The sequence below is a fragment of the Scyliorhinus torazame genome, chromosome 10, assembly GCF_047496885.1.
Source record: "Scyliorhinus torazame isolate Kashiwa2021f chromosome 10, sScyTor2.1, whole genome shotgun sequence".
NCBI lineage: Eukaryota > Metazoa > Chordata > Chondrichthyes > Carcharhiniformes > Scyliorhinidae > Scyliorhinus > Scyliorhinus torazame.
Window position 1 is genome coordinate 182,198,668 of NC_092716.1, and position 21,518 is coordinate 182,220,185.

The 21,518-nt window shown below is 44.8% G+C and overlaps 1 protein-coding gene across 4 annotated transcripts in view; it reads left to right on the forward strand.

Annotated features, from left to right (window-relative positions):
* LOC140384402 (uncharacterized) overlaps window positions 1–21,518 on the forward strand; it is a 62,367-nt gene that overhangs the window by 27,901 nt on the left and 12,948 nt on the right. For 3 of the 4 annotated variants that reach the window (XM_072466075.1, XM_072466076.1, XM_072466077.1), the window contains exons 6-7: window positions 18,173–18,247; window positions 20,514–20,939. In XM_072466075.1, the coding sequence (XP_072322176.1) occupies window positions 18,173–18,247; window positions 20,514–20,939 (501 nt within the window). The remainder of the gene's footprint in view (window positions 1–18,172; window positions 18,248–20,513; window positions 20,940–21,518) is intronic. The other variant, XM_072466078.1, reaches the window with a different exon arrangement.

Below are 21,518 nucleotides of genomic sequence, written 5' to 3' on the forward strand. Positions count from 1 at the left end.
GTCATCAGAGGTTCTCACACCAGCCCTGCTGGCAGCTACAAATGGAGGAATCTCTCTCACGCCCAGAGCACGTGGCATCAGTATTTTGTTATGTGAGGGTACCCTTTAAGAAATGGGTGTTTAAGAAATGTACCTTTAAGAAATGGAGCTGCTCAGGTAACTGGAGTGATGTCAGAGTGTGGGTGGAGCTGAGCTCTACTTCTGCTTTTTTTTAGTTTCAGTTTGAGAAAAAGCTTGGGTGTGTCTGTGTTTTTCAGTGAGCTGAATCTGAAGTTAAAAGTGAGATGCACTGCTGTTGATCTCTGCCATCAAAAGACTATCTATGGATCATTTGGGTGAACTCAGAATTGTAAACAGGTCTCAGTATTGAATATAAATCTAATGTGCTCCTGTTTGAAGGTTTGTTAAACCTTTTGGATGTTAAAAGGACAGCATACAGGTTGTATTGTTAAGTGTTGTAAGTGTTGTATTCTTTGGGGGGTGTATTTGATTTACTGGTTGCTAAGATATTCGCTGTTTGTTTTAAAAAGGTTAACTTGAGTTCATAGAATAAACATTGTTCTGTTTTAAAAACTACTGGTCCATTTTCTGTAAGACCATACCTGTAGAGTGAGCCATGTGCTCCCAATACCACAATCTATTAAAAGTTGTGGGACAGGTGAACTCCATGATAAACTTTAGGATTCTCTAAATCCTGGCCTTTAACAATTGGGGGCTCGAGAGGGATAAAAGTATATCTATTGGATTGGCTTAGTGAACTTAAAGACAGTGAGGTGTGAGCATATTGTGGTTGCTTTTCAGGTGTGGTATTTTAGTTTAAGTGGGGAGTGTGTTGTGGACAATGGCTCTTTCAGAGGCTCAGAAGTTTTTGGGGATGAAGGCAGTCACACGCAGTACCTTACGGACAGAGACTAAAGGCAGACTGTTAGATTTGGCAAAAACATTGCAGTTAACATTACCTGACAAAATGTGAAAAGATGAGGTAATTATGGCGGCGGCTAAGCATTTAAAGTTGCCTGAGATACAGTCTGACTCGTTAGAAATGGCAAAGACCCAGTTGCAGATTAAGCAACTTGAACATGAAAAAGAATTAAAGCAGCTTGAATACGAACGAGAGAGAGCGGAAAGAAAAAGAGAGAGCGGAAAGAGAAAGAGAGAGAGAGGAAAAAGAAAAGGAGAGAGAAGAAAGGAGAAAAGAAAGAATAGCCCTCGCAGAACAAAAAGAAAGAGAAAGGGAGATACAGATCAGGGAAAAAGATAAAGAGAGAGAGAGTTGAACTTCAGAAATTGGCCATGAAACATGACATCAGTTAAAATTGGCAGACGTAAAGCGAAATGTACAGTTGGATGATAGTGATGAGGATAGTGAGAAAGAGCATCAAAGTCGAAGGCTTGGTGGGAATCTATTTAAATATGTCCAAGCATTGCCAAGGTTTGACGAGAAGCCTTTTTCATTTCATTTGAGAAGGTAGCTAAACAAATGAAATGGCCACAGGACATGTCGGTATTACTGATTCAAAAAAAGCTGGTAGGTAGAGCTAGTGAAGTGTTTGCATCACTACCGGAGGAGGTATCTGGGACGTATGAGGAGGTGAAAAAATCCATCTTAGGTGCATATGAACTAGTGCCTGAAGCTTACAGACAAAGGTATAGAAATTTAAGGAAAGAATTTGGTCAAACATACATGGAGTTTGATAGGTGGATAGGGCTTTGAAAATAGACCAAACGTATGAAGCTCTCAGAGAAATTATACTTTTGGAGGAGTTTAAAAATTCAATTCCTGATGTAGTGAGAACTCATGTGGAAGAGCAGAGAGTTGAAAATGCGAGATTAGCAGCAGAAATGGCAGATAATTATGAATTAGGTCATAAATCAAATCTTGGTTTCCGACATCAGTTTCAGCCTATGAGGGATAGAAACTGGGGACATGAGAAATACTCAAGTAGTAGAGGCAAAGGTGATCTGATGGGAGATAATAAGGAGACTGTACCTCAGATTAAAAAAGAAATCCAGGAGGGTGGAAGAGACATGAAAAGTTTCAAATGTTTTCATTGTAATAAACTAGGCTATGTAAAGTCACAGTGTTGGTGGTTGAAGAAAAGCACTGGGAAGGTTGATGTGGGGTTTGTTAAAGTGGTAAAGGAAAGCCCAAGTGAAGCAAAGGAGGTGCGAAAGATTGTACAGCCTGATCAAGAGGCGATTGATAAGAAGGTGCCAGATCTCTTTAAAGAATTTACTTGTGTGGGTAAAGTTTACTCATGTGTATCAGGAGGAGCAGGTAAAGAAGTCACACTTTTAAGAGATACGGGAGCTAGTCAATCTTTAGTGGTAAGAGATGAGGAGTTATGTACTTTGGGAAGTATGGTGCCAGAAAAGGTGGTAATATGTGGAATTCAGTGTGAGAGGAGTAGCGTGCCATTATATAAGGTAAGGTTGGAAAGTCCAGTGAAGAGTGGTGAAGTCGTAGTAGGAGTAATAGAGAAACTATCTTGTCCAGGAATACAGTTTATCTTGGGTAATGATATAGCTGGATCGCAGGTGGGAGTGATGCCTACGGTGGTTGATAAGCCAGTGGAAAATCAGGCAACTGAAGGATTGAAGGACAAATATCCTGGGGGTTTTCCGGATTGTGTAGTAACAAGGTCGCAAAGTCACAGGTTAAGACAAGAGGAGAAATCAAAGAGTGAAGATGAAGTTGGAGTGCAATTATCGGAAACGATTTTTGATCAGATGGCTGAAAAAGAAGAACAGGTGGAGGATGAGGCGGATATTTTTAGTTCAGGAAAATTGGCGGAGTTACAACAAAAAGATATAGAAATAAAATGGATGTATCAGAACGCATACACGGAAGAGGAATCTGAGTGTATACCAGAGTGTTATTACGGTAAAAGTGATGTCTTAATGAGAAAATGGAGACGTTTACATATGCAGGCGGATGAAAAGTGGGCAGAAGTTGATCAAGTAGTATTGCCGGTAGGGTATAGAAAGGAGGTGTTGCGAGTTGCACATGAGATACCAGTGGGAGGTCATTTGGGGATAAGGAAAACTCAAGCTAAAATCCAGAAACATTTTTATTGGCCTGGACTACATAAAGATGTAGTTAAATTTTGTCAATCATGTCACACATGTCAAGTGATAAGGAAAACTCAGGCAGTGATAAAACCAGCACCCTTAATACCCATTCCAGCATTTGAGGAACCTTTTACAAGGGTCCTAATTGATTGCGTAGGACCACTTCTTAAAACAAAAAGTGGGAATCAATATCTTTTGACTATAATGGATGTGTCTACTGGGTTTCCAGAGGCCATTCCAGTACGTAATATTACAGCTAAAAAGATTGTGGAGGTGTTACTTAAATTCTTTACTAGATATGGACTACCCACAGAAATACAATTGGATCAAGGATCAAATTTGACCTCAAAGTTATTCAAAGAAGTTATGGATAGCTTAGGAATAAAACAATTTAAATCAACTGCGTACCATCCAGAATCGCAGGGAGCGTTAGAAAGGTGGCATCAGGCATTAAAGACAATGTTGAGGGTGTATTGTCATGATTATCCAGAGGATTGGGATGAAGGAATTCCATTCATACTGTTTGCAATTAGGGATGCAGCTAATGAGTCAAACAAAGTTAGTCATTTCGAACTAATTTTTGGTCATGAGGTAAGAAGACCACTGAAATTGATTAAGGAAAAATTGGTGAGTGAGAAATCAGAACTTACATTATTGGATTACGTGTCAAATGTTAGGGAACGATTAAATAGAGCAGGTGAATTGGCTAGACAACATTTAAAAGTTGCACAAAATGTGATGAAACAGGTAGCGGACAAGAAATCCAAAGTTCGTAGTTTTGCCAGTGGAGATAAAGTTTTAGTATTGTTACCAGTGATAGGTGAACCTTTAAAAGCAAGGTTTTGTAGACCTTATCAGATTGAAAGGAAATTAAGTGAGGTGAATTATGTGGTACAAACACCAGATAGAAGGAAGACTCACCGAGTGTGTCATGTGAATATGCTTAAAAGGTACTTTGAAAGCGAAGGAGAGAAAAAGGAGGAGATTTTAATGATTCTAACTCAAAGTGACGAACCATATCCAGATGACTGTGAATTCGACATAACTCAAATTAAATTGGAAAATGAGGATGTTGTTAAAAATTGGGGTAAATTGTTGAGTTATCTTCCAGAGGAAAAACGAACTGACCTGATAGAGTTATTGATATCACAGGGCGCAGTGTATGAGTATGGGGAGAAGGCAAGTCAGATGCTGGCGCATCAGCTGCGGAAGAGGGAGGCGGCCAGGGAGATTGGGGGAATTAGAGATGGGGGGGCGGGGGGGACATGGTGCGGATTCCAGCTAAAATAAACGAGGTCTTTAAGGACTTCTATGGTAAACTATATGAGTCAGAACCCCCGGAGGGAGGGGAGGGGATGAGGCAGTTCCTGGACCAACTGAGGGTCCCAAAGGTGGAGGAAGGGCGGATAGAGGGACTGGGGGCCCCGATTGGGGTGGAGGAGCTAGTTAAGGGGTTGGGGAATATGCAGGCGGGCAAGGCCCCGGGGCCGGATGGGTTCCCCGTAGAGTTCTATAGGAAATTCTCGGAGGTGTTGGGTGTTAAGTAATGGGTTAAGGGACATTGCAATTAGTTGTCTCATTTATGTTAAGTATCTATTAATTGACACTGATATGTCAAGGGGCTTCAGGTGGCCTCTGTCAGGTGATGTATAGTGAGAGTTTTGTGCAAAGGCTGTTGGAAGGAAATAAATGTGTGTTTGTGAAAAAGGAACAGAACTTTAGACTCTTCATATCACAGCAACTAAAACGTCTAACAATTGGTAGCAGAGGATGGTTGCTGTGTAAATGTGAAGGGTTGAAAGATACAACTTTCCAGATCAAACCAAGGAGTGAGTGAGAAAAGAAAAAGAAAAAAGGGATATATGGCTGAACCGAGGATAAAGATGGCTGGATATGACTATCCTCCCTTATTTTCTGAAAGGGAATCATACGACCAATGAAGAAGTGCAGTAGTTATGTGGACTAAGGTAACTGCTTTGGGAAAGAGAAAACAAGGTATGGCATTGGCTCTTTCTCTACCATATGGCAGTAAAATCCGAAACAAAGTGCTTTCTGAGCTGGAATTGGAAGAGTTAGACTCAGAAGAAGGTCTGGAGACTTTATTACATTATATGGATAAGATTTATAAGAAAGATGACTTGTTAAGTGCGTATGAAGCATGGTCGGATTTTGATAAGTTCCGGAAAATGGAGGATATCTCCATGGAAGACTATATAATGGAATTTGGCAGACTATATAAAAGACTGCAGAAACACAACCTGGAATTTCCACAGTCTGTGGCCTTTAAATTACTTGACTGTGCTAGAGTGAGCAACATGGATAGGCTCCTGGTTGACAGGAGTTCAGTTTACTGATAAGGATACCTTATTCAAACATTTGACAAAAGCTTTACAAAGGTTTCTGGGGAAACATTTCATTCCGATCGCTCCGATGACCCAAATAGGTCAGCCTGCAATAAGGTAGAATATGGAAGATACACTACTAACAGGATGGCGAAATCGTATGGCTACGAACAGGGCTCAAGATTATAGAAGGAGACCGAGACAAGGAAATTAAGAAGACTGAAACCCAGTTAGAACCTACAATAGGAAGATGAACCCCAGAAATGCCCCGGGGCATGATAAAGTGATGTTTTTGATGTGACTCTCAATACCATTATGCTTTCAACTGTCCAACTCGTTATGATAGAGTGTTTGAAGCAACACATGACACGGAAGAGTCAGAAGAGGAAAAAGATAGTGACCAGAAAGAAGGCATTGTCCTATTGACAAGCGGTTTTACGCCAGTAATGAAGGTGTTGGTTGCAGAATCCTTCAACGGTGCTGTATTGGACAGTGGCTGCCATCTGCTGTGTGTGGAATTGACTGGTTAAAATGTTACCTGGACTCTTTGAAAGCTGAAAATCGTAACAAGGTTAAGGAATTTGAAAGTTCCACAAGTTTCAGGTTTGGGGATAATAATACTCTGAAGTCGCTGAAAAGAGTGGTCATCCCTTGCAAAATTGCCGGAGTGAATCATTTCATTAGCACGGATGTTGTATCAAGTGAGATACCTTTGCTTCTGAGCAGACCGTCGATGAAGAAAGCACACATGAAACTGGATATGGAACAGGATAAGGCAACAGTTTTTGGAAAGACGGTGGACTTACAATTTACACAGTCGGGACACTATTGTATTCCATTACTGACAAATAATATTTCAAGTAGAGTGGTTAAGGATGTGTTAATGGCAGTTGAAAATATGACTTTAGCTGATAAAAAGCTTGTGGTATTAAAACTGCATAGGCAATTTGCACATCTGTCTCCTCGGAGGCTGAAAAAATTATTAAAGGATGCAGGGGTAAGGGATGACGACTATACTAAATTGATAGAACAGGTTAGTGACCACTGTGAAGTTTGTAGGAAGTACAGAAGGACACCAGCACGACCGATAGTAACCCTACCTTTGGCCAGGGATTTTAATGGCATTGTGGCCATGGGCCTTAAGATCTGGGATAAAGCAAATAATATATTTATTTTGCATTTTGTAGATTTAGCAACCAGATTTAGTCAATCAACGATTGTACGAAGTAAAGAAAAGAGAGTAATTCTGGATCAAATCGTGGAAAAATGGATAGGGACAGGGATGGGTCCCCCGGCAAAATTCCTTACGGACAATGGGGGAGAACTTGCTAAGATGAGTTTAGGGATATGTGTGAAAACATAAATTTTGGCAGATCGACCAAATTGCAGGCTAAATTCAGCTTTAGCATGGGCAGTACATGCAAAAAAATTCATTACAGATGGTTGGGGGCTATAGTCCTTATCAATTAGTGTTTGGTAGAAATCCTAAAATTCCGACCATTTTGGTTGACCAGCCTCCAGCTTGGGAGGGGACTACAATTAGCTCTGGTTTTGCTGAACATTTAAATGCATTACATCGCAGTAGAAAAGCTTTTTTGGAAGCAGAAGTCTCTGAAAGAATTCGCAGAGCTTTAAGACATAACGTACGGCCATCAGATGCAGTTTTTCAGTAAGGAGGCATGGTATACTATAAGAGAGACAATTCTAATGAATTGAAAGGCCCAGGGAAGATCATAGGCATAGATGACAAAACAATTATTTTGCAACATGGTAATCAAACTGTTAGGGTACATTCATCAAGGATAACGGGTACAGATTACAAATTTTCAAACTTAGACAGAGCAGACAGACATGACGAGGAACCAGAGTCATCTGGTACGCATGTGTTACAGAACTATGAGGACCAATTAACTGATATAGACAGGGTTTCTGTGGAGGAACACAACACTTCTGATGAATTAGAACAGGCCATTTTTCCAAAAGGGCAACTGCCAAAAGTTGGTACAAAAGTGACATACTTGCCTGAAGGGTCTAGTTAATGGAAGGATGCAATTGTTATTAGTAGAGCAGGGAAGGCCACTGGAAAGTATAAACATTGGTTGAATGTACAGCATTCATGGGAAGGAGTCAAGACAATGGATTGGGAAAGGGAAGTTCAAAAATGGAGGGCACAGAAACGCAGTGTCAGTTCAGATAGTACATCAGATAGTGAACAGATTTGCAGTAAAAGGTCGAGAACTATTGAAAGGACATCCCACAGCAGAAGGGAAAGATCAAGCAGAGCAGTACAGAACGAGATACTAGGCGGGAGAGGGGACGTAGTTTATCAAGATCTCGGAACATGAGTAAGACTACGAATACTAATAGGAGTAGAAGCCCACATGCACGTGAGATTTTGGTGGCTTCAAATAAATTAGATGAAAATGTTATCAAAGAAGCTAAACAGCGAGAATTGTATAGTTGGAGTGAATTTGGGGTATACACGGTAGTACCTGATAGGGGACAAAGAGCTCTATCCCACAGATGGATTTGCATGGAAAAGGTTCTTCCGGATGGAACTTATAAGGCAAAGACCAGGCTTGTGGCAAGGGGATTTGAAGAAAACTTAGAAGATCAGGATTTAAGGGTAGATTCACCTACAGCAGGAAAGGTTATTTTAAAGATCTTCTTGGCTCTACTAGCCACAAAGGCATGGGAATGCAAATCTATAGATATAAAAGCTGCCTTTTTGCAGGGGCATCAGCTCCAGAGAGACATTTTTCTCCGTCCTCCTAAAGAAGCAGCTAACACAGAAGGGGTACTCTGGAAGTTGAACAAATGTGTATATGGATTAAATGATGCATCTTGAGTCTGGTATTTTTCGGTAAGTTCAGTTTTGTTAAAGTTAGGCTGTTGCCAGTTGAAAGCAGATCCTGCAATGTTTTACTGGCACTATAAAGGAAATCTTTCTGGCATTTTTCTGATGCATGTCGATTATTTTTTGTGGGGTGGGACTAGTGATTTTGAAGCTATTGTAATCTCTGGTTTGAGGAAAGAATTCAGGGATGGAAGTCAGGCTTCTGGTGCAGTTAAATATATTGGACTGGAAATTGGACAGACTAAGTTTGGGGCAACTTTACGTCAGCAATCTTATTTGGAAAGCATCAGCCCAATAGCAATTAATCGTGGCCGAGTTTCACAAAAAGACGCAATGGTTTCAAAGATAGAAAAAGTGCAACTGCGAAGTTTAATTGGGCAACTGAACTGGTTAGGTAGACAGACTAGACCGGACATGAGTTTTGATGTCTTAGAGTTGAGTGCAAAAATGAATGATCCCAAAGTGGAAGACATAATAAGAGCAAATAAAGCGTTGGCCAAAGTAAAAACGCAGGAGTGTGTTTTAAAGTTCCCGGTTTTAGGTGACCTTAGCCACATGAAACTCATAGTTTATAGTGATGCGTCCTTTGCAAATTTATGTGATGGGGTTTCAAGCGCAGGAGGTTTTATAATTTTCCTTTTGGGGAACAATGGTAAATGTTGCCCGCTTGTGTGGGAAACAAAGAAAATAAGGAGAGTGGTAAAAAACACTTTGGCTGCTGAGACGTTAAGCCTTGTAGAGGCGGTGGATATGGCCTTTTGTATAAGTATGATATTGACAGAAATTTTGGGATTAGGGGATTTGGGTAATATACCTATTGACTGTCACATTGACAACAAATCCCTGTGGGAAAATGTGCACTCTACAAAAAGTGTCAATGAAAAGAGGTTACGGATAGACATCGCAAGTTTGAAGCAGATGTAGGATAGAGGGGAAATAACAAAAATTAAATGGGTCGACAGGAGCTATCAACTGTCAGACTGTTTTACGAAAAGAGGGGCGAGTTCACAGAAACTTTTGGATATTGTTAATGAAGGGCGCTTGTTTCTGAGACTTTTTTTTTCTTTCTCGTCCAAACAAAAAAAAGGGGGGGGGGGAAATCATGTGTGTGTTTTTGAGTTTCTTGAAATTTTGTTTTCACCTAATTTTCTTTTTCTCCAAGGAAGGGGAGACTGTTAAGTAATGGGTTAAGAGACATTGCAATTAGTTGTCTCATTTATGTTAAGTATCCATTAATTGACACTGATATGAAAAGGGGCTTCTGGTGGCCTCTATCAGGTGATGTATAGTGAGAGTTTTGTGCAAAGGCTGTTGGAAGGAAATAAATGTGTGTTTGTGAACAAGGAACAGAACTTTAGACTCTTCATATCACAGCAACTAAAACGTCTAACATTGGGCCCGCTGTTGTTGAGAACTTTTAACGAGGCTAAGGAAAAGGGTATCCTTCCCCCGACGATGTCGCAGGCTCTGATCTCGCTTCTCCTCAAGCATGATAAGGACCCGCTGCAATGCGACTCCTATAGGCCGATTTCACTCCTTAATGTGGATGCCAAGCTGTTGGCCAAGATCTTGGCCACTAGGATTGAGGATTGTGTCCCAGGAGTGATTCATGAGGATCAGACAGGGTTTGTGAAGGACAGGCAGCTGAATATGAATGTGTGGAGGCTCCTGAATGTGATCATGATGCCCTCGAAGGGTGGGGATGCAGGAGTGGTAGTAGCAATGGATGTGGAGAAGGCCTTCGACCGGGTGGAGTGGGAGAACCTCTGGGAGGTGTTAGGCAGATTTGGATTTGGGGATGAATTCATAGGGTGGGTCAAATTGTTGTACCAGGCCCCCATAGCGAGTGTTTCGACGAACCGGCTGTGGTCAGGGTACTTTAGGTTATATCGTGGAACAAGGCAGGGATGCCCTTTGTCCCCCCTGCTGTTTGCCTTGGCAATTGAGCCGCTGGCCATGGCGTTGAGGGAGTCCAGAAACTGGAGGGGGTTGGTTCGGGGGGGGGGGGGGGGGGGGGGAGCACCGTGTTTCGCTGTATGCGGATGACCTGCTTCTGTATATTGCGGATCCGGTGGAGGGGATGGGGGAGGTCATGCAGGTTCTTAGGGAATTTGGAGACTTTTCAGGATACAAGCTAAGCGTTGGAAAAAGCGAGCTTTTTGTGGTGCATGCGAGGGGCCAGGAAAAGAGGATGGGGGAGCTACCGCTCAAGATGGTGGAGAGGAGCTTTCGGTACTTGGGCATCCAGGTGGCCAAGTGCTGGGGGGTCTTGCACAAGCTCAACTTAGCACGGCTGGTGGGTCAGATGGAGGAGGACGTTCGGAGATGGGACATGCTGCCACTCTCCCTGGCGGGCAGGGTGCAGTCCGCAAAGATGACGGTCCTCCCTAGGTTCTTGTTCGTGTTCCAGTGCCTGCCCATTCTCATCCCCAAGTCCTTTTTCAAGCGGGTAAATAAGAGTATCACGGGATTTGTGTGGGCAAATAAGACCCCGCGGGTTAAGAGACTGTTTTTGGAGCCCAGTCGGGGGTGGGATGGATTGGCGTTACCGAACCTGTGCAGCTATTACTGGGCAGCGAATGTGTCGATGATTCGGAAATGGGGAATGGAGGGGGAGGGGGCGGCATGGACACGGTTGGAGGCGGCGTCCTGTATAGATACTAGTTTGGGGGCACTGGTGATGGCACCGTTACCGCTTCCGCCGACGCGGTATACCACGAGCCCGGTGGTGGCGGCGACACTGAGCATTTGGGGGCAGTGGAGACGGTATAGGGGGGAGGTAGGGGCCTCAGTTTGGCCCCTGATACGGAACAACCACAGGTTTGTTCCAGGTAGGATAGACGGTGGGTTCCTGGGCTGGCACAGGACGGGAATCAGAAGGATGGGGGACTTGTTCATTGATGGGACTTTTGCCAGTCTGAGGACGCTGGAGGGGAAATTTGGGCTACCCTCGGGAATACCTTTAGGTACATGCAGGTGTGGGCATTTGTGGAAAAACAGGTGGGCGAATTTCCGCTGCTGCCTGCCCGGAGGATACAGGACAGGGTGGTCTCGGGGGGGTGGGTGGGGGATGGCAAAGTATCGGACATATACCAGGAGCTGCAGGAGGCGGAGGAGGCCTCGGTGGAAGAGCTGAAGGGCAAGTGGGAGTAGGAGCAGGGAGAGGAGCTGCATGAGGGCCTGTGGGCTGACACCCTGGGCAGGGTCAATTCCTCCTCATCTTGCGCCAGGCTTAGCCTGATTCAGTTTAAAGTGATGCACCGGGCGTATATGGCAAGGGCGAGAATGAGTAGGTTTTTTGGGGTAGAGGACAGGTGCGTGAGGAGTTCAGGGAGCCCAGCAAACCATGCCCATATGTTCTGGACATGCCCGGCACTTATGGAATTTTGGAAGGGCTTTGCAAAGGCTATGTCCAAGGTTTTGGACACTCAGGTGAAACCGAGCTGGGGGATAGCAATATTTGGGGTATCGGACGATCCGGGAGTGCAGGAGTCGAAAGAGGCCGGAGTCCTGGCCTTTGCCTCCCTGGTAACCCGGGGAAGGCTCTTGTTAATGTGGAGGGACGCGAAACCCCCAAGCGTGGAGGTCAGTGACATGGCGGGGTTTCTCAGGTTGGAGAAGATAAAGTTTGCCTTGCGAGGGTCTGTGCAGGGGTTCTCCGGGCGGTGGCAACCGTTCCTTGACTTTCTCGCGGAGGGTTAGGTGGAGGTCAGCAGCAACCCGGGGTGGGTGGGGAAGGATTTCATTTTATTTGTAAGGGGAGGATGCCCTACTTTGCTTTGTTTTTGTTTATTCTTAGTTGGTTAGGGGGTTAAGTTGTTTTGTTGGCATAGTGTTTTGCCTTCTTTGCATTATATTTTCTATTGTAGTATTTTGTAAAAATTATGGAAAAATCTTGAATAAAAACATTGTTTTTAAAAAACAGAGTTATTGATATCACATGCGCAAGTTTGTGGAGATAAATTGGGAAGTACTAAAATGGCTATACATGATGTAGATGTGGGAAATGCTGTTCCAACCAAACAACATCCATACAGACTTAACCCTTTAAAATTGGCACAGATTAACAAAGAAATTGAGAGTATGCTTAAAAATGGCATAATTGAAGTGGGTTGCAGCCAATGGAGCTCACCCATAGTGATGGTGCCTAAACCAGATGGTACCCACAGTTGTGTGGTGGACTATAGAAAGGTTAATGTAGTTACAAGAACGGACTCTTATCCTATCCCACGTTCGGAGGATTGCATTGAGAAAGTGGGGCAATCAGTTTTTATTTCCAAATTGGATTTACTTCAAGGTTACTGGCAGGTACCTTTATCCGAAAGGACAAAGGAGATTTCAGCTTTTGTGACTCCAGATGGTATATACCAATTCAAAGTTATGCCATTTAGCATGAAAAACGCCCGAGCCACATTTCAACGGTAAACTAACAAAGTTGTTTCAGGTTTACCCAATTGTGCGGTATACATCGAGATCTGGTCATTTTCAGCCAGACATGGAAAGAACATTTAAAACATCTGATGGAGTTATTCGATTGACGTCAGGAGGTGGGTTTGGTGATAAGCCTAGCCAAAAGTGAATCTGGAAAAGCCCAAGTCACTTTCATTGAGGAGTTTTCGATACCCTCAAGACGAAGGGAAATAATGTGATTTCATGGCATGAGTGGATTGGATCGAACATTTGTTCAAAGGTTTTGTAGCGTGATTGCTCCACTGATGGACTTGCTTAAGAAACGTCAAAAATTTCAATGGACAGCCGACTTTCGACAGGCATTTGACTGCCTGAAAGCTGCGATAACCAATGCTCCTGTGTTGGAGAATTGCAAGGGACTCTGTGATCAGATTGAACTGAAGTATCTAACTTTAAAGAGAAATGCTGAGGCGTAGAGAAATGGACGGATCGTGCAGAGACCTTCTTGTTCAAAGAGACTGTTAATCGAGATGAATTTCAGTTGGAGGAAGGAGAACACAAATGGACTATATTATTACACTTGTTTGCGTATGTTGTCTTTTGAAATGATTAAATACTCATTTACTGTGTGCATTTCTTAAAGGATGGTGAAAAGGTGAAAAATGAAACCATCTTGAAGTTGATGGTTTGTTTTTTGTTCTTGGGAGGGAGGTGTCATGTGAGAGTTCCCTTTAAGAAATGGGTGTTTAAGAAATGTACCTTTAAGAAATGGAGCTGCTCATGTAACTGGGGTGATGTCAGAGTGTGGGTGGAGCTGAGCTCTACTTCTGCTTTTTTTAGTTTCAGTTTGAGAAAGAGCTTGGGTGTGTCTGTGTTTTTCAGTGAGCTGAATCTGAAGTTAAAAGTGAGATGCACTGCTGTTGATCTCTGCCATCAAAAGACTATCTATGGATCATTTGGGTGAACCCAGAATTGTAAAAAGGTCTCAGTATTGAATATAAATCTAATGTGCTCCTGTTTGAAGGTTTGTTAAGCCTTTTGGATGTTAAAAGGACAGCATACAGGTTACTTAGTGTTGTATTCTTTGGGGGTGTATTTGATTTACTGGTTGCTAAGATATTCACTGTTTGTTTTAAAAAGGTTAACTTGAGTTCATAGAATAAACATTGTTTTGTTTTAAAAACAACTGGTCCATTTTCTGCTATACCATACCTGTAGAGTGGGCCGTGTGCTCCCCATACCACAACCTATTAAAAGTTGTGGGTCAGGTGAACTCCATGATACTCTTTGGGATTCTCTAAACCCTGGCCAATAACAATATGTGGCTTGTGACCTGCTCTTTACAGCCACTTCTGGAGGGAAGACTCCATTGATATTATAAAAGAATCTGCCCCTGGGTCAGTACGCTGATGTCAGAAGGAGGCGGTCTGCCTCGTTGGGCTCCACGCCAGCTCACATCTGAGGGGGATGTCTGCGTCGGATGGCTGACATTCTGAAAGTCAGTCACGGCCGGCATGTTTAAAAACCGGTTGCAGCCATTGTGCACTTCTTCCCGCAATTGCAAACCCTGCAACCAATGGCCCTGCGACCCACCAGAGCGCCGCAACCCTGAATTTGAAAATGACTGATTAAGTCACTCGAGCCTACTCCACCGTTCAGTATGACCATGCTTTGACAGAGGGTCATCTGGACTCGAAATGTTCCCTCTTTTCTCTCCCTACAGATGCTGTCAGACCTGCTGAGAGTTTCCAGCATTTTCTCTTTGGTTTCAGATTCCAACATCCGCAGTAATTTGCTTTTATGACCTTAACTCCACCGTCATCCCCGTTCTGCATAACCATTCAACCCATTACCAATTAAAAATCTGTCAAACTCCTCCTTTGATTTACTCTGTCCCAGCATCCACCGCACTCTGTGGTAGCAAATTCCACAGATTCACATTTGGGAGATGAAGGGCGGGATTCTCCATTAATGGGGCTAAGTGTTGACGCCGTCGTAAACACCGGAGTGTTTTACGACGGCGTCACCTGGCCCCGAGGAGCAGCGATCCTGCGCCGCACAGGGGGCCAGCATGGCACTGGAGCGCTTCACGCAGCTCCAGCTGCCAATACGGGTGCGAGCACCTCCAGCGTTGGTCCATTCATGTGCGCATGGCCGGCGCGGGTTCGCGCATGCGCGTGGGTTACCTTCTCCGCACCGGCCCCTGGGCAACATGGCAGAGCGCTACAGGGGCCCGGTGCGGAGGAACATAGGTACGCCACCCCCGGGATAAGCCCGCCCGCCGATTGGTAGGCCCCGATCGCGGGCCTGGCCACTGTGGAGGCCCCCCCCCCCCGGAGTCGGATCCCCCGTCCCCGCCCCCTCCGCCACCAGGATGGCCCTTGGTGAACGCCGAGGTCCCGCACACGAACGGCGCCGGCGGGACTCGGCCAAATTCGTCCCGTCGAGCACGGAGAAGCGCCGAGGGGGGGGTCCACGTTTTGCGGCCCCCGACATGCGCTGCAGCGACACCATTGACGCCAATTCTCCGGTCGCCGGAGAATCAGCGTCAGAGCACGTCGGCCGATTCGTGCCCCCCCTCAGCCATTCTCCAACCTGGTGCGGGGTCGGAAAATCCTGCCCCATAGTTTCTCCTGATCTCCGTTTTAAATTTGCTACCTCTTATCCTGAAACAAGGACCTCTCATTCTAGAATGCCCCAGAAGAGGAAGCATCTGCTCCACATCTACGTTATCCATTCCATTTAATATCTTATATAGCTCAATTTGATCTCACCTCATTCTTCTAAACTAAGAATATAGGCCCAAACTGCTCAAGCTCTCTTCATATGACAACCTATCTCTTCTCTAAATCGGTGAACCTCCTCTGAACTGCCTCCAAGCCACAACATCTTTCCTCAAATAAGGGGACCAAAACTGTGCACAATACTCCAGGTGCAGTCTCACCAATGCCTTGTATAGTTGCCACAACATTTCCTTGCAGGGATCTCCCCGAGCAGACCCTGTGCCTCCAGCTTCCGTGCAGCCACAATGGCAGCTACATCCAGATAGATAGCAAGCATTGCTGGCTGTACTCCACAATTCATTTTCTGCAATGGGAGAAAAGAGAAGACATGTTAGCAAGATGTGTATTCCCTGAATAAATAAAAGCAAATTACTGCGGATGCTGGAATTTGAAACCAAAGAGAAAATGCTGAAAAATCTCAGCAGGTCTGGCAGCATCTGTCGGAAGAGAAAAGAGCTAATGTTTTGTTTTGTCAAGGGTCATCTGGACTCAAAACGTTAGCTAATCCTTTCCATCCACTAGCACTCGCTGTCTTCTTTCGGCCAGCCAATTCTGTATCCAGACAGCCAAATTTTGCTGTATCCCTTGCCCCCTGACTTGCTGAATGAGCCGACCATGGGGAACCTTATCAAATGCCTTACTGAAATCCATATACACCACATCCACTTCCCAACCTTCATCAATGTGTCTCGTCACAAAGAACATAGAACATACAGTGCAGAAGGAGGCCATTCAGCCCATCGAGTCTGCACTGACCAACTTAAGCCCTCACTTCCTCCCTATCCCCGTCACCCAATAACCCTTCCTAACCTTTTTGGTCACTAAGGGCAATTTATCATGACCAATCCACCTAACCTGCACTTCTTTGGACTGTGGGAGAAACCGGAGCACCCGGAGGAAACCCACCCAGACACAAAGAACAAAGAACAAAGAACAAAGAAAACTACAGCACACGAACAGGCCCTTCGGCCCTCCAAGCCACTGCCGACCATACTGCCCAACTAAACTACAATCTTCTACACTTCCTGGGTCCGTATCCCTCTATTCCCATCCTATTCATGTATTTGTCAAGATGCCCCTTAAATGTCACTATCGTCCCTGCTTCCACCACCTCCTCCGATAGCGAGTTCCAGGCACCCACTACCCTCTGTGTAAAAAACTTGCCTCGTACAGCTACTCTAAACCTTGCCCCTCACACCATAAACCTATGCCCCCTAGTAATTGACCCCTCTACCCTGGGGAAAAGCCTCTGACTATCCACTCTGTCTATGCCCCTCATAATTTTGTAGACCTCTAGCAGGTCGCCCCTCAACCTCCATCGTTCCAGTGAAAACAAACCGAGTTTACTCAACCGCTCCTCATAGCTAACGCCCTATCAGGCAACATTCTGGTAAATCTCTTCTGCACCCTCTCTAAAGCCTCCACATCCTTCTGGTAGTGTGGCAACCAGAATTGAACACTATAATGTACTCCAAGTGCGGCCTAACTGAGGTTCTATACAGCTGCAACATGACTTGCCAATTCTTATACTCAATGCCCCGGCCAATGAAAGCAAGCATGCCGTATGCCTTCTTGACTACCTTCTCCACCTGTGTTGCCCCTTTCAGTGACCTGTGGACCTGTACACCTAGATCTCGCTGACTTTCAGTACGCTTGATGGTTCTACAATTCACTGTATATTCCCTACCTGCATTAGACCTTCCAAAATGCATTACCTCACATTTGTCTGGATTAAACTCCATCTGCCATCTCTCCGCCCAAGTCTCCAAACAATCTAAATCCTGCTGTATCCTCTGACAGTCCTCATCGCTATCCGCAATTCCACCAACCTTTGTGTCGTCTGCAAAATTACTAATCAGATCAGTTACATTACAAAAACGGCGGCGGAAAATAGGGCAGCCGACGTCAGGGCGTGACAGCTGCCTTTGCCAAATTCCACGGCACTTTTTGTGCCATATCCCTCTACACCCATCCTATCAATGTATTTGTCAAGATGCCTTTTGAACGCCGTTAATGCTTCCACAACCTCCCCTGATAACGTGTTTCAGGCACCCACCACCCTCTGTGTAAAAAACCTGCCTCGCACATCTCCTCTAAATTTTGTCCCACGGACCTCAAACCTATGCCACTGGTGATTGGCCCCTCCACCCTGGGCAAGAGTGCCTGCCCATCCACTCTCGCCATGCCCCTCATAATCTTCTAGACCTCTAACAGGTCACCCCGCAACCTCCGTCGCTCGAATGTAAACAGTAAAGAGGCGAGAGTTCATCCAGGATTTGAACATGGCACCTTTCGCAAGCCCTCCATTATAACACCCAAAACGAGAATCATACCCCGAGACCAACGAACCACCGGTTCTGCTTCTGCTGCTCTTTCTGTTGCTTTTAAAAATTTCAGGTGAAATTCTGCACATTTTATAAAAATATTGAACATAACTGAACAGCTGGAAAATAACTGCTAATAATTATGAAGACGGGACGGAGAATCCCGCCCCAAATGTTTGGTTCTGTTTCAATCTACTAGGGCAGTGAAAGTGCTGAGACAAATGTTTTGTTGAAGTGCTGTCAATCATCCTTCATAAAAGGAAGTTAAACTGAAATCTAAAAAGATCTGCTGATAAAAAATTATCTCATTCAGGATCCAAATGCTATTGGTTGAGGTGAGTTTGTGTGCTGGCTAATATATTTTTTGTCTCATTATTATTTCAGAACAATCGAAGCTGAAAGAGAGTGAAGATGACAGTGGCCGAGCAGTTGAGAAGACAATTTGTCACGTTGAAAGAGGTAAGTACCAATAGGGCGGGATTCTCTGAAAATGGGGATGTGACCTCCACGCCGGCGGAAAAACCGGCGCCCATGACTCCGGCGTCAACTGCCCCCTAAAGTGAGGAATTCTCACATTCCTAGGGGGCAAGGTTGCCGCCGGAGTGGACCCCGCAGCTCCAGCCGGCACCGAAAGACCGCTGCGAGTTCGCGCATGCCCGGACGGCCAGCGTGATCTTGTGCATTCGCGAACCGGCCGGCGTATTTCCGCACATGCGTGGGGGGTCCCTTCGCCGCGCCTGCCCCCGGGCAATATGGCGGAGCCTTACAGGGTCCCGGTGCGGAGGAAAGAAGGCCCCCCGGCATGGAACGAGCTCGCCTGCTGATCGGTAGGCCCCGCTCGCGGGCCAGGCGTCCTGGTGTCGGATCCCCCCGCGTCCCCCCCCAAGACCGCCCCCGCACACTTTCCTGCCAGGTACCGCCGTGCGTGAGGTGAGTAATTCACACCGGCGGGACTGGCCAAATCCTTACGGCCACTCGGCCAATCGCGGCCCGGAGCATCGCCGGGGGGCTGCTGTCAACGGCATCCCCTAAAAAACGGCGGCGGAAAATAGGGCAGCCGACGTCGGGGAGGCGGGGCTGGATTCCGCGGATTCTCTGACCCGGCTCAGGGTCGGAGAATCCTGGCTATAATTACCACTCTTATCGGTGAGCTGTCATATATTCTATCACATTAAACATACAAATAATCTCAGTGTGAATTTCAACAGGAGAGGGGTTTTCCAAACTTTTCATTACTTTAACAGTTGGTGCAGCATCACGGAGGAGAATCTCGGATAGCGATAGAATTGGAGAGGCACTTTGCAAAGTGTTTGTGTTTGGTACAGCATTATCCCACCAATAGCAGGTCAAAAGAATGCAAAACGAACGTAAAGTAATGCAGAGGCTGGAAATCTGAAATTAAAGAAAGAAAATGCTACAAAACTCCGCAGGTCGGACAGCATCTCTGGTGAGAAACAGAGTTAATGGCCGGGACTTTCCTTTGGCATTCGACGGAACTGGAAGATCCTGGAAGTAGGTGGGGGTAGAAAACACAGCCAATGATTCAGGTCGGGACAACCCATCTGCTCCAATGAAGAATCATCAACCTAAAGCATTCATTCTAGAACGAGAGGTCACAGATATAGGTTGACAGGTGGTAGATTTAAAACTGAGATGAGGAGGAACTACTTCTTGCAGAGGGTGGTGAATTTGTGGATCTTGCTGACCCATACTGCTGTGGAATCTAAATCATTAAGTGGTTTCAAGAAGGAGATAGACATATTTCTGATTTTATAAATGGGTTAAAGTGATATGGGCAACAGGCAGAGAGGTGTATTTTAACCGGGAAGTGATCAGCCATGGTCTGATTGAATGGCAGAGCAGGCTCGGAGGGCTGAATTGCCTACTCCTGCTCTGAAAACCTATGTGCGTAGGCACCTATTCTGTTTCTTTTCACAAAATAGGCCTGTTTAATCTGGTCTTTCTGGTTGTGTTAGTTGAAGGATAAGTATTTTCACTAAAATTAGCCTTTTCCTCCTTGGAATAGTGTAACGGGATCTCTTACAACACCTGAGCAGTCAGCTGGATCCTTAGTTCAATGTCGGTTTTAGTAAATTGACACTTTCATATATACTACTCCCTGAGTAGAAGTAATGAAGTCTCGCCTGCATTGGGGGCCAAAATGCTGTTAAATGAGCAAAATGGATAACTGATAGGCCTTGATGACAAGTTTAAGTGAAGTTGTCACAATGGGGAATGCACTCCATTTGCCATGAAGTTAGCAGAATATCAATTACCTCAGGAGCTCTCATTGTAAGGCAGTAAGAACCGTCTGGCCAACCTGATGTTCTCAACTCAGTAAACGTTGAAGTAGAGAACATTGTGGTTATCTGAACAGTACTGTCTATGATCATGTAGGGTTGATATACAAATGAATTTTCTGCTCACTGCACCTGTGGGTCCACAGCTCCCACAAATGGAGTAACATTAAGGTACACACTCAAAGAGGCTAAAATAGTTGTTCATTGGCTTATGAATGCCACAAAGGGAACAAAGTCAATTTGAGCACAGCTCACATACAGTTTAGAGAAGGTGAGAAAGCAGCAAATGAGAACCAAATAATCAGAATCTAATTCTTCAATAAATGTTGCTGTCAGTTGAGTTCGGAATTTGTGTCTAAAGATGAATGCATAGCAGAAAATTGGAACGCAAAGTTTATATCACATTGATGTCTTTTGTTTTGTAGAACCGGCCAAAATCAGTCTTATTAAGACACCATTTGAAATCAACGAAGGTGAAGAAAGCAAACTAGATTGGGATGTTACTGTGTTCAGCCCAGAGGTGGTAAACATTGTTATATGGGTGAAGAGGAAAGGGAAGCAGGAAGCAAAGATATTATTTCACTGGGAACTTCCAGGTTCTAAATTGTCAGGACCAAAGAAAGTAACTATCCCCCTCAACGATGCGTCAGATTTATGTGAGAAAGATGATTCCTTCAGTGCTGAGGCACCTGAATTACAACGTATGGATTCCCGGTCTATCCGCATATCCTGTTCCATTACACTGTGTCCTGATATATCCAAGGATGATGGTGCTGAGATACTCATTGAAGTTAAGCAGGACACCAGTGAGAAAACGAGTACTGAAAGCACAGTACTTAAAGTCAAAGCAGGTAATTTCTGTATTTTGTATGTGTGCACCTCATGGTGGGCGGTTTGAGCTGAAATTTCATGGCACCTACATAAAGATAGCTTGAAATGTTACTTTCCACCAGTACTACGGTAAAATGAAATCTTGTGGTGCAGTGTGTAGTGTCTCTCCCTCTGATCCTGCAGCTCTGGATTTGGGTCCCATGCAAGGACTTAATGGGGAAGGAAGATGCTTTCATAACGCGGTTATACATGTTGAGTAGCAACCTGCAAAATTGTTCCAACATGCCAATGGCATGTGGGTAGACTGGGAGAGACTACTGGTCAACCATGCTTCATGTGAAGTGGCGCCCCTCAAGCTATCAGCCTCTGGCGACAGGCTGATAATTATTGGCTTCATTGTGGTGAATCTTGCTGTATCCCTTAAACCCTCTCAGTATGATCATTATACAAGTTTGAAGAAACTAATCTAATTGCTTTCTCTGAAATAAGAACAAAGAACAATGTAGCACAGAAACAGGCCTTCGGCCCTCCAAGACTGTACGGCCATGACAGCTGCTTTGCCAAATTCCTCGCCACTTCTTGTGCCATATCCCTCTACA